Source organism: Solanum lycopersicum, chromosome 6 (genome assembly GCF_036512215.1).
Source record: "Solanum lycopersicum chromosome 6, SLM_r2.1".
NCBI classification, from domain to species: Eukaryota; Viridiplantae; Streptophyta; class Magnoliopsida; order Solanales; family Solanaceae; genus Solanum; species Solanum lycopersicum.
The window spans coordinates 21,391,738-21,405,346 of NC_090805.1; the positions used below are offsets into that span (position 1 = coordinate 21,391,738).

The 13,609-nt window shown below is 34.0% G+C and overlaps 1 protein-coding gene across 5 annotated transcripts; it reads left to right on the forward strand.

The window, feature by feature from the left end:
* The first annotated feature begins 6,541 nt into the window (after nt 1–6,541).
* Nucleotides 6,542–10,352, forward strand: LOC101254391 (uncharacterized). Of its 5 annotated transcripts, none has more exons than XM_010323724.3 (5): nt 6,542–6,763; nt 6,854–8,602; nt 9,363–9,564; nt 9,646–9,836; nt 9,909–10,352. In XM_010323724.3, exons 2-5 carry the CDS (start codon nt 6,898–6,900, stop codon nt 9,986–9,988), a joined length of 2,178 nt encoding a protein of 725 aa, XP_010322026.1. In that variant the 5' UTR covers nt 6,542–6,763; nt 6,854–6,897; the 3' UTR covers nt 9,989–10,352. The 5 variants fall into 5 exon arrangements, with proteins under 5 accessions (XP_010322026.1, XP_069155225.1, XP_019070086.1 ...); XM_069299124.1 differs by having other exon boundaries at nt 9,650–9,836; XM_019214541.3 differs by having other exon boundaries at nt 6,548–6,763; nt 6,851–8,602.
* The last annotated feature ends 3,257 nt before the right edge of the window (nt 10,353–13,609 follow it).

Consider the following 13,609-nt stretch of genomic DNA (forward strand, 5'->3'; position numbering starts at 1 on the left):
CTCGATAAGTTATGCGTTGTTTGAATCGATATAAAATACCGTCGACGTTATCTTTGATATGAGGTATCACTCAATGATATAAATTATGACGAGGATGTTGTCATAGAGTGTGGACAGATAAATGGTTGGCCAAGTAAAATGCATAATTCAAGTGTATTGTTTCACTTAGAAAAGTGACGTTTTGGACTGATTGTCCATAAATCAAGGTATAATGTCAGTGGAATACAAATAAATTATTATGTGATAGTATAATGTAGATATCAAGTACGACTTGTGCCTTGGGGCATAAAGGTTTGTCGCAAGAATCCTGACATCATTGGAGATGTTTTCTCCTATGGTGGATTCAATGAGGTTTGTTTTGATCTAAAAACATATGAAAAAATTGAATGCATATAATGAATAATTGTCATGTCTAGCTAGACAATGGAGGTTATATGTTAATCCTTGAAACAATCGAGGTGTGTGAAGCATATAAGAGTTTGAAAGAAACTTTTACAATAAAGCTTCAAGAATCTTTATATGAATTGAAATAGTCAAAGAAGAAAATAGTACTAAAGAATGACCCTAATTGTCCTTGTATTTTTATGAAAAGGTCTTGGTAAGACATAATTTGTCTTGATCTACATATTGATTGTTGACACCCAATTTTGACATTTCACAATTTAATTAATTTTCAAGTTTCTCCAACTTCGAACAATTTGAAGTATTATTTTGAAAAAAATAAGAAAATGCTTTAGAAGTCATTTTCGAGGCGATTTTCCTTTTCTCCTATAAATATATCCCTATATGTACTTGATATATATATATATATATATATATATATATAAGGTTATTACTATTATTTTTTTAATAAAATTCTAGAAAATCGTCTTACTAAAAAATAGATTTTAAAGTAAATATACAAACTAATTTCTCTTAAAAGTGATAGCAATTTAATTAAGATCTTTTCAAAATAATTGTTTTGTGTTGTTAAAGTTAAGAAGGTTGAGTAATTAATTAAATTTATAATTCATTTCGTTCCCTTTTTATCGTTTTGAAGTTGATGGATGCTTAATGGACTTCATTCACTCCAAATTCGGACCATGACATGACCTTTAACCCAATGTTTTAGCCCAACTCCTTCAACCCAATTTCAGAGATCCAGCCCACCTCTCTCCCTTCAACCCACCTTCATTTTAATTTCCAGTCCAATAATCCCAGCCCACCAAATAAGCCTCCAGCCCACCTCATTCCCTTCCAGGCCCATTTTTTATTTCTTCTTCTCCCAGCCCACTTCAGCCCAACTCAGCCCAATTCCCCAACGTTCCAACCCGACCCAATTTCCCCTCTTCTTCCTTCTTCACAAGAAATTCCCAGAAACAACCCCTGTTCTTGTCTTTTTCCCCCGCATAGCTCCAACGTACAACACGACCTTCCCCTCTCCCTTTTCTCTCGTACGAATAGTACACATAGGTGTCGAAATCTCCTTCCCCCTCTCATCCTTTCCCTCAAATAGGACGGCTATACTCACCTTGCCGCTGGAGAATAAGACGAATTCGTACCATTCCGTTTCAAACCTTATCCCTTTAGGTTTTGGAATTTCAAATTGGGACATGAAATCGCGAATTTACCCCAACCCTTTTCGTGATTTCCCCCCGCTCTCCATTCATCGAATTGGCTATATATATGGCCACCTATTCACTGTTGGGGAGGATTTTTTTTGGCTAAAACTCCATCGTTACAAAAACACAGATAGTCGAAGAAAACTTGAAGAAAGTTGAGGCAATTTTTTAGGGAATTTCACTCGTTCTGTTCTTATTCCTCCACTGCCTTTGAAATTCATTGAAGTTTTCAGGCCTCATTTGTGGTCGTGGAAGGTCGTCTCCTTTACCAACAACATCTCAGTCGCTGCCCGGAGAAAGGTAACGCTTCCTTTCACTTACGTCTTGTGTTAGTGTTGAGTGCGATACGATGAATGCTGTTATTTCCTCTGTTTTGTCACTGTTTTGGGTTACTTGTTTCGACTTCTATACTCTTCATCGAAAGATTATTTGATGTGATTGATTCATCGTCGATTATGACGGATATGCTTCAACTTGGTTTAAATTCTGTTTGAAACTGTTTGAATGCAGATTTTGCTTTGATTGTATTTCTATTTCCAGTTTAGAGTGAGTACGTGATACTAGTGCAGATGTTGTGATTTTCCTGTTGTTTAATGGTTCAATGATCGTGTCTTATATTCATTGTTGTGTTGTTCGAGCTATGAACAGTCGAGTTCAAGTCTGCTCTTCTCTATTCTTTTGCTTTCCCTTCTTCCTCTGAAAAGTTTCCTACAATCTGTAATATGCCATCTTTGTTCAAGCAAATCGCCTAGTCATTGTTTGGCCTTGGGTTTTCTTGAGGTTGTTTCATAGTCACTGTTTTGGCCTTACTTTCATGGTATTGTTCGTAGTTAAGCAGTATGGCAGTGGCCTTCATTTTGTTTCACTTTGTTTCATGCTACTTGGAGTTAATGAATCTTGTCATTTACATTCAGCATGGATGTGAGGCTCTGTTTTTCTTGTTCTTCTTCTTCTTCTTTTACATGTTAAGCAAACTGCAAGTTCTTGTTTTTCTCTTTTCTGTTTGTCTTCTTTTAGTTCCTCATATTGATCCGAGTTTTTCTTATAAGTTGCATCATCCTTCATAAGTCATTAAATCAATATGGATTTAGTCGAAAGTTGCTCTTGCAGTCTCTTTCGCTTTGTCCCGTTACTCGCTCAATCTTGAGAATGGTATTCATCTTCGCATGCTAACCTTGAGTTAGTCATCATGCAAAAGGCCTACTTCATGAAATCGTTAGCATGTTCAAGGCGTTTTTCGTATCGTATCTGTTATTTTTTTTTCAGAAGCTGTTTCGTTGTCTTCTATTTTTTTCTGTGAAGCCAACTAATTTATTGCTTGGTATTGTTTGTATGTTTCGACGTTCAGCTTTCTTGCTTTGTTCTCATTAGCAAATCTATTACCTTGTTAATCTTGTTGTTTAAACTTGTAAAGTGATTAGGAAGTCATGTAATTTGTTTTCAACAAGTCTTCAAAGTACTGACTTCTCCAGCTTAAAGGAAATCTGATCTCCCTTGTGTGGAGCATATTTTTAGTTGCTAATAATTTATGTGCTGTTGATGCCCTTTGCATAATGTAGTCACTGCCATAGACCTTGTTTCCTTGGCATCTATTGCTGTCTTTTGAGTTCTCTGCATTGCATGGAGTGTACCATGAAGTCTTTCAACATCATCAATGGTGCCTAGTTCACATGCTACACTTCCTAGTTTGTGTACATTAGGGTAGATTTTAGTTTGTTGCTTGAAAATGTTATTATGTGTTATCTTGATTGGCTTGGAAAGATGAGTCTCTTACATAGCTTTTCTCTTCTCTTTTTTTTTTCTTCGTATGAATCCGCTCCGAGTCCATAATGGATTTCTTCTGTTACATTCTCTCGTTGAGCCGTAAAGGCTCAAACCTCTACTCTCGAGTCGTCAACCCTCTCCCAAATTGGTAAATCGATGTACAAGACGAAGAGCAGGTTGAAATGCATTGCTGGAAATTGATTAGAGGTTCATCAAAAATGGAAAATTACATTACAGGTGTTGCAGAAAGCTGTATACCAGCTATATACATAGTGTATACACTGATATACAGGTTAAAGATGTATAGGAAATCTGAATTTGAAATCTGGGTTTGTATCAGTGAATATATGCTTCCAAAAAGGGATTTTCAACTTTTGAAAGTTGAAAAACAGGCTGATATACAACCTGTATACACTGGTATACAGGCGCGTAATACTATAAATATGTGTAAAAAATGCGAATTATAGGTTAACGTACATGGATGCCAATTTCAGATAAAATACGGGAATAGGCAATGAATACATGCTTAGGATATAGCCCGTATACATTGGTATACATCTTTGGGCGACGATATATAATTGTTAAACAGGTTTAAAAACGGTACTGGTACAAATACACAGAAATAATATGGGAAATACATGGTGAATAGCGAGAAATGTGTATTCAAACAAGTGCATGGCTCAAAAAGTCCAAAATGAATTGGATATACACAGTATACATCATTTGTATACTTTAATTGCTTTTTCTTTTTTCAGGAAATTAAGCCAAGAGCCCTTTTCAGCAACAATTTTGATAGGCCCAAAAGGCCACAAATGTTTTTCTGCAGGATTCTGAATTGTTAAAAAAAAAGGGCCAAGCCCACATTTTGAAATTAGTTTAGGACAAATGGCCAAAGCCCAAATGAATGAATTTGGGTAATCAAGCCCAAGTTAAAATATTTTTCTCTCTATTATTTATTTGTTTGAATTAATTAATATTTTGATAGAATTTTAATAATCTCCTAAAGGACAGCCATTTTTCATTATTTTAAATTTTACTATTTTATTAACTTATTTTGTTTTATTTACTTTTATCACAATTTAGTTTTCCTTAAGTTATTTCCCTCTAAATATTTCCCTTTAGAAGTAAAAAAATATTAAAACTATTTTTCTCTTTACTTAGTTAAAAATTTTATTTTAAAAGTTATTTAATCAAATCGCCGGTCAACCGCACGTTAGCGGGCATCCCGAGGGCCTAACACCTTCTTGGGATGAACATTGAACTTCGAACCTTTTTCAATTGATTTTATCTGTTTTGAATCTTTTGAAAATTTTAACTTTTTTTTGATTTTATCAAAAATCAAGTGGCAACTCCGTAATTTGGAAAGTTGATTTTTCTTAAATAATAACATTAATTGATTTTTCCTAAACCTAGTCATCTTTTCCCATTTTAAACAATAGAATAGTTTAAAACATAAAAACATTGATAATTTAACAAATGAAATATTTGTCTATCAGTGCACATACACAAATATGTTTTGATGCATTTTTATATGGTTAAATCGCATTCATTGAGTACCGCAATGATTATGAGATCACTTGACATAAATGATGATTCAGTTCGATCTCAAAAGAAGGATGAAGAGTTTCTTGGTGATGAAACTCTATATCTTAGTGCAATCAGGGCACTAGTGAATCTTACTAACAATATTTGATCAGATATTTATTTTGCAGTAAATTTACTGGCAAGATTTAGTTTCTCCCCGATAAAAGGACATTGAAATGGTGTTGAGCACATGATTGAATATCCTCAAAGGACCATAGATATGGGTTTATTTTATTTCCGAGTAATCCAAGATAAAATTGATGCAGAATATTTATCTGATCCGCATAAAACACGATCTCAAACACGCTATTTGTTTTCATGTGGAGGCACAATAATATCCTGACGATCAATAAAGCAAATGTTCCTACGCAGAAATAAAAGCCCATCATGAAGCAAGTGGAAAGTGCGTCTGATTGAGATAAACGACACACCATATTCAGAAAATGTGTGGTTTTTCTTTAAAAAAGAATATATCAACCACAATGTACGAAAAATTGGAGACATCATCACAAGAAATGAAGTGATGTTTTAATTAGGGGGAGTATATTACGTGTTGCACTCTTTTTCCCTTGATAGAGGTTTTTTTCGCACTGAATTTTTGTGGCAAGGTTTTTAATGAGGCAACACATAGTGCATATCAAAACATATGTGTACTCTTTTTTCTTCACTAGAAATTTTTTTCCCACAGGATTTTTTCCTAGTAAGTTTTAACGAGACACATTATCTATGAACATCCAAGAGAGAGTGTTATAAATATATTGAATTAAGTGGATTGTCCATTAAATTTATCATAAACTTATCATGGATATGTATTCCCAAGGTGATATGTACCTTTTTGGCATAGAAATGTATCTACTAATTTGACATTAAACATGGTAACCTTTTGATTAATTCCTCTACCTACAAATAGAGATATCATTCACTATTGTAATATATACTTGAATAAGAAGAAAAATCCTCTTCTTCTATCTATTTATCTTGTTTTCTTCTCTTTATAATTATAGTCTTATGAGCTTTATTTTATAACAAAAAAGATAAATATAAATATAGGCCAAACAAATGTGTCCCATCACGTTTAGTCTTATGTTTTTCTTATATTCATCTTTGCTAAATTAGGATTATCAATCTCTATTGACACTTTTACTAGTTCAAACTCTTGCTTGCTCTAAAAAAGCTTAGCTATATATTTTCTTCTTTTTTCTAAGAGAATATGGTGTGAATTTGTGCCAAGGACGTTTCGATAATATTAATAATCTAACACTAAATTATAACAAGGGGTCTTGTAAACATGCCCAAATATATTATTAATTTAGGTTAAGTATTTCTTTAAACTGAAATTATTTATTTTTTATAATAAAATTTTATCAAATAAAGTTTTTTATTTTGTTTAAATTATTTTTTTAAAAATAAAAACACCCAACTATAATTTTATTTGAATTACATATTCATTATGGTTATATAATGTTAAATTCTATATATTAAGATGCTAAAAGACAAACTGTCTTAATTATTTAATATCGAAATCTAGAAATAATATCTTAATTATTTAAATTTGTATATGTATTTAAATATTTTAATTTTAATCAAAACATAAGGCTATGATGTGAAATTTAAAAAGAATTTAGAGGGTGGGGTGGCCGGTTGAAGTAAAGAAACAACGCACCGGGATGAGAGAGGGAAAATCCGGTTGATGAGAATTGTTGGTAGAGAAATAATCGGGTCAACCCGATCTTATGTTTCGACTCTCTGTTTGTGTATAAAATAAAAACCCAATCTTCAAACCCTAACTCGGCTACTCGACCGTGGACGAACAAGTAAGTTTTAAATTATTCAGCTTTGTTATTATTATAATAAAATAAAATATTGTGGCGGTAGATTGATGGGTTCTAATTTGGAACCAGTAGCAGTTACTTCACAAAAACATGACCCAGCATGGAAGCATTGTGAAATGTTTAAGAATGGGGATAGGGTACAGTTGAAGTGTATATATTGTGGCAAAATATTTAAGGGGGGTGGAATTCATAGGATTAAGGAACATCTTGCAGGTCAAAAAGGTAATGCATCTACTTGTTTGAGAGTTCAGCCTGACGTTCGCCTTCTAATGCAAGATAGTTTAAATGGTGTTGTAATGAAGAAGAGAAAAAAACAAAAACTTGCTGAAGAAATAACAACTTATAATGCCATTGATACTAGTGACATTGCTGCTGAATTTACTGATACATGTGGCCTCAATACCCAAGTTGACTTGCTTCCAATGTCGCAAGCTATTGAACATACCTCTAGTTTATTTTTGAATAGAGACCAAGGTCCTAATAATAGGAAGAAAAAAAGTAGGATTAGAAAAGGGGCATCTTCCTCAAATAATCTACCAATTATTAACCAGTCCAAAAGAGTGAACAATCAAGTGCATATGGCAGTAGCCAGATTCCTTTTAGATGCTAGGGTGCCTCTTGATGCTGTAAATTCTGTTTATTTCCAACCAATGATTGATGTGATCGCTTCCCAAGGACCACCAGTTTCTGCCCCTTCTTATCATGACCTAAGAAGCTGGGTTCTAAAATCTTCAGTTCAAGAAGTGAGGACTGATATTGATCAATGTTCAAGCACCTGGGCAAGGACTGGTTGTTCTGTTTTGATTGATGAGTTGATTACGGGAAAGGGTAAAATACTGCTTAACTTTTTGGTCTATTGCCCCCAAGGGACAATGTTTTTGAGGTCTGTCGATGCATCTACCCTAATTAATTCCACGGATTATCTCTATGAGTTGCTTAAGGAAGTAGTGGACGAAATTGGTGTGAGAAATGTGTTGCAAGTAGTAACTAGTAATGAGGAGCGATACGTTATTGCTGGGAAAAGGCTCACTGATGCTTACCCTACACTCTTTTGGACGCCTTGTGCTGCTCACTCCATTGACTTGATGCTCGAGGACTTTAATAAACTTGAGTGGATCGATACAATAATGGAACAAGCCAAGTCAATATCAAGATTCATCTACAATAATAACATTCTCTTGAGTATGATGAGAAAGTTTACCTTGGGAGTTGACTTAGTTGATTTGGGAGTTACACGCTCTGCAACCGACTTTTTGACTCTAAAAAGAATGCAAAATATCAAACACAATTTGCAATCAATGGTTACTTCAGTGGAGTGGGCAGAGAGCCCATATTCAAAGAAACCAGAGGGGTTTGCCCTGCTAGATTATATTAGTAATCAGTCCTTTTGGTCTACTTGCAGCTTGATTTGCCGCTTGACAGATCCCATCTTGAGGCTTTTAAGGATGGTCAGTAGTGAGGAGAGGCCTGCTATGCCGTACGTTTATGCAGGGGTCTATCGAGCAAAAGAAACAATTAAGAAAGAGCTTGTCAATAAGAAGGATTACTCAGTTTATTGGAATATTATTGATCACAGGTGGGAATCACTTCAGCGTCATCCTCTTCATGCTGCAGGGTTTTACCTCAATCCCAAGTTTTTCTATACTACTGAGGAGGACGTGCACCTCCATATCAGATCACTTGTATATGATTGTATAGAGAAATTGGTTCCTGATCCTAAAATCCAAGACAAAATTGTGAAAGAAACTACTTCTTACCTCAACAGTGCTGGAGATTTTGGGAGGAAAATGGCAGTAAGAGCCAGAGACACTCTTTTTCCTGGTTAGTGCCATTTCATGATATGAATGCCTGTATACACCATCTCTTTGTGTGGTTTGAAATCTTCAGACAATTAGTAATTCAGTTAAGTTACCTTCCATTCTGGGATTCCCTTGCTGATAGTGCGCCTAATGAACAATATCTCCATCCCTCTTCAACCTAACCTCTCTTTTATAGTCTAATGGTGACTATCACTGTAAGAAATCAGTACATTTAAAATGAATTTACATATTTTCATTTCTATCTCTTGAAAACTTCCCATTCCTTTCTAGTTCAGTCAGCTTATTTTGACAGGCTTTTATTTGTATATGCATGGTAGTAATGGGATGGATACTTATTTTCTACTCAAGATCCTTTTATGAGAGAAATATTTTCTTTTAATGTCCACAAGCTAGTTCGAATCAAGCACTATTGCATAGTGTTTCCTTCTAGTTGCAAGAGACCATCTATACAAGTTTGGATTTGCTTGGATAGGATACAGGTCAAGGTTTGAAGCCGCATGAGTCGTTACTAGTTTCTCTCTTATTGATTTTGCTAGTTTCTCTCCCATTGATTTTGCCATTCTGTTTGCTTGAGATTTGACTTCAAAAATTGTGGAGAAAAATTCTTGTTAGTCCAAGTATGAAATATTCTTTAGTTCAAGAAATTATTAGATTTCAGCAAAGAAAATTAACAATTTCTAATGTAGCATCATGCTCCTAGATACTGTATCTTTGTCTATTTCAGAAAAGTGACTGAAGTCATTATGTTGTAATTCTTGCAGCTGAGTGGTGGTCAACATATGGTGGAGGGTGCCCAAATTTGGCTCGCTTGGCCATCCGTATTCTCAGTCAAACATCAAGTTTGATTAGGTCTAAGCCAGGTCGAATTCCTATAGAAGAGATGCATGAAACAACAAATTGCATTGAACATCAAAGACTTAATGATCTTGCTTTTGTTCAGTACAACATGTGGCTGAGGCAAAGGTAAATAAAGGGAGAAATTGACATATTGTTCTTTTCTTGAGATGTCAAAGAGTATGTCTAATTTATTGCTTATGGCACTAGGAAGAACCAGGAGCCGGATTGTATGGACTCCATTTCCTATGAAAAAATGGAACTTGTCCATAATTGGGTTTCCAGGAGGGAACAAATGTCGGAGGACTTGGAAAGTTCAGACTGGATGGCCGTTGACCCTCCTTTGGGAAGCATAGCTCCCTTAGGTCCATTAATTGATGATATTGAAGCCTTAGGCACAGGTAACTTATGTTTCTCATTTAGAAAATCGTTGTTAACTGCAATTTTTTGATGACCATCAATACTTGCCGCAGGTTTTGATGATTTTGAAATTTTTGGTGGACCAAAAGATAGTGAAGAAGAGATTGGAGAGGAGAACACTGTAAACGAGTAAACTTTTGCTATAGAAGATTTTTTTGTTCTGTTGGAAAGAAATGGGAAGATTACGCTGAGTCCCACATGGAGGCTACTGGAGTTTATTTTTAAGCCGTAACACATTGCAGTGAGCAATATTGAGGATTTTCTGCCGATGCTCTGCTTCCATATGCTATTCCTCTACACAAACTTGGTTTCTTCATGACTTTCCCTTACTCCCCGACATCAATCTCATGTAACATATGACACATACATTAGTTTTTATCATCCTTTCTTTTCCTGAGCTTTGTCCAATGTTTGCTGAACTTGTTAAAAAAAGAGAAGGATCAGCAAAATTGTGGTAATCGAATTTATATACAGTGGGGCTGCTTGATATGTCCAAATTACACCTCTTAAATGAGATATAAAGTAGTCGTTGTCAAGTATAGAAAACGAGGATGAAGTTGAATTCCACAGAAAATTTGGTGAGGAACGTCACTAGTGGTTATTCGACCGGTAATCTTTTATTTCAAGGGGATTTCAAACATGTAAAGTATTAGTATTTGCGTTGTCTTATAAGTAACCACAAATCTTTTATTTCAAGGGGATTTCAAACATGTAAAGTATTAGTATTTGCGTTGTCTTATAAGTAACCACATTGATGGGAAGTTAATATGTTTGTATATCGATAGTAAAATGAAGCTAGGTCAGTGTTCATCATTGTTATCATTTAAAATTTATTAAATATAATTTTATAGAAACGATTTGAATTATATTAAATTCAATGTATATTAGTCCAAATAAATATTATGAATTAAAATATAATTGGATTAATTCAAGTCCAATAAATATGGACATAATTTAAGTCTAAATCACTTGATTTGGGCTACAATAGATGAACCCGATTTGCTAAGTCCAATATCATCTCCTCTTAGAGCCCTAGTTTGGTGCTACGTACAAATGATGTGGCATGCCAAATCAAACAAAGAAGCCAATAGGATCATGCCAAGTGTCAAGATGACAAACCTACTCCATAAAACCCATATGTCATGTCACTTAGATCTGATTGGTCGAAGAGAATCATATTCTAATCACAACTCGCTTAAAATTATAAATAGGGGTCCTCATAATTCAGGAAAGTAACCAAAAATTCTAAACAAAAAGCTAGAGAAAGTCGGTGGTACAAACAACATAAATTTCTCTATAATCTACAAATTTAAGAATTCAAACATTCTAGTTCAAGAACGATCAAGATCAAGACCATCAGATTTAAGAACGAACTCGAAGCCCTTGAGTTCAAGTAAAAGTTAAGATTAAGATAAAGTTTAAGTTCAAGTTCATCAAAGGTTCAAGAACAAGCTTTAAAACCTTTGAATTCAAGATCAAGCTCAAGACAAATTCAAGATCAAGCTCAAGAGTCATTGAATCTATATTTGAAAAAGCGAATTCAGAGGAATCATAGAGATTGTAACACTCACACTTGAAATAATAAAGACGATTGTTGTGATACTTTTCAATTCTTGATTATTGATTCTCGGCACGAATTTTGTTGTTTATAAATCCTGGCATATTAGTGGGATATTGTGTACCTCTCATCTCAACTTTTCAAGTACCAAATTATATCAAAATGTCTTCCACTATAGAAGAACAACTTCCAAAATTGATGAAAGCAATTGAAGGCTTGACAAAGTGCGCATATGAAAAAAGATGCTAACTTTTCCAAAGCTAACAAATAAGATGGATATTATGATTGAGAAAATATCGAGTCAAACACGTATGAAGCTTCCTAAAATTCAAAACGATAGAGAGTCTTGCTAAAGGAAACGAAAATCAAAGAGATTCATCTCTCCGCTAAAGGTTGATTCTCCTTGATCAATTGAAGGAACTTATCATAGAGGCAATCGAAGATAAAACGAAGTCTTCGTCCAAATTTTTTACCATATATTCAAAGCCATAAACACAAAGGGCTAATAACTTAAAAATGCCCGAGGTCTATCAATCTCATAAGCTTCAATAATTTAATGAAAAAGGAAATCCTAACTAATAAATATCACACTTGAAGACTTGAAATGATGATGTGATGTATGGTGAATATCTCATTAAAGAGTTCATTCAATCTCTTAAAGAAAATGCCTTTGATTAGTACATCGATCTTGAACTTAGTTCTATAGATTTTTGGGAGAAGTTAGAGCAAGAGTTCCTTAATCATTTCTGTAGCACAAGACGTATCATTAGTATGCTTGAACTTACAAAGACTTGTCAAGCTAAAGATGAGCAAGTTATTACTTTATCAATTGCTAGGTAAGTTTGAGTTTGAACTGCAAAGATTGCCTTAACAAAATCTATCATTGAAATGTGCATGCAAGACATAAAGTGGGGTCTTCACTATATATTGCAATGATTAAATCCCAATACATTTAAGTTAACAACTTGTGCATATGACATGGAATTAAGCATGACTATAAGAGAAGATCAACGATCTTCTGTTTATGGGTCTTACGGAGGTGAAAATCTAGAACTCCTCTAAAATAGGTGCAGGTTTTCACCTGAAGGTGACTTTGAAGAGTAAATGTATATCTTGACGCTTCTTATAACATGAGCTTAAACTGCAAGTTACAACACTCTTTATCACATGAATTTAAACTACAAGTTATAATGCTCCTTTTAAGATTAAACTTCAAGTTATAATGCTCATTGTTGCATGAGACTAGACGTCACTTTATAATTCTCCTCATTGCATGAGCCTAAACTGGAAATAATAATGCTCCCAGCTGCACGAGCCTAAAACTGCAAGCCAGAAAGATCTTCAAATTTGAGTTAAATCTATAAGTTTGAAAGATTTTCAAATGTGAGCTACATCTCTAAGTTGGAAAGCTCTTCAAATTTGATTCAGGACTTCATATCATAAATCACTTTAAATTCAAGATGAATATTCAAGTAGAAAGGCTCCTAGATGCACGAGCATAAACTATATATCACAAGACTCTTCTAATTCCAATTAGTTCACTAAGTTGGAAAGCTGTTCAAAATTTGATTTAAACTTTCATATCAAAAAGTTCTTTAAATTAAAGATAAACCTTCAAGATGAAATGATTCTTGATACACCACTTTATACTATATGTGACAAAACTCTTTATATTTGGGTACAAACACCATAAATTTCTTTGTAAGCTACAAGTTTAAGAGTTCAAGCATTCAAGTTCAAGAAACATCAAGATCTAGACCATTAGATTCAAGAATAAGCTGGTGCTCTTGAATTCAAGTAAAAGTTAAGATCAAGATAACTTAAAGTTAAAGTTCATCAAAGATAAAAGAACAAGCAATTAAAACCCTTGAACCCAAGATGAAGCTCAAGAGCCCTAGAATCTATATTTGAAAGGCGAATTCATAGGAATAATAGAGATTGTAACACTCACATTTTGAAGTAATAAACACGATTACTAAGATATTTTTGTTTTCTCGACACAAATTGTAGTGTCTACAAATTCTGGCACGTCAGTGGGGGTAATCTCTACCTCTCATATGAACTTTTTAAGTATAAAATAATATCAAAATTTCTTCCACTATAAAAGAACAACTATCAAGATTGGCGAGAGCAATTGAAGGCTTGACAAAGTGTGCACATAAAAAAATATGCTAAACTTTCCAAGATAACAAATAA

Bases quoted from the DNA above. Each gene is read 5' to 3' on its own strand.
- LOC101254391 (XM_004240726.5), top strand. From the start codon at position 6,829: ATGGGTTCTAATTTGGAACCAGTAGCAGTTACTTCACAAAAACATGAC. The intron at 8,603-9,362 runs GTTAGTGCCATT...TAATTCTTGCAG, and splicing joins CAGAGACACTCTTTTTCCTG to CTGAGTGGTGGTCAACATAT. The intron at 9,837-9,908 runs GTAACTTATGTT...TACTTGCCGCAG, and splicing joins TATTGAAGCCTTAGGCACAG to GTTTTGATGATTTTGAAATT.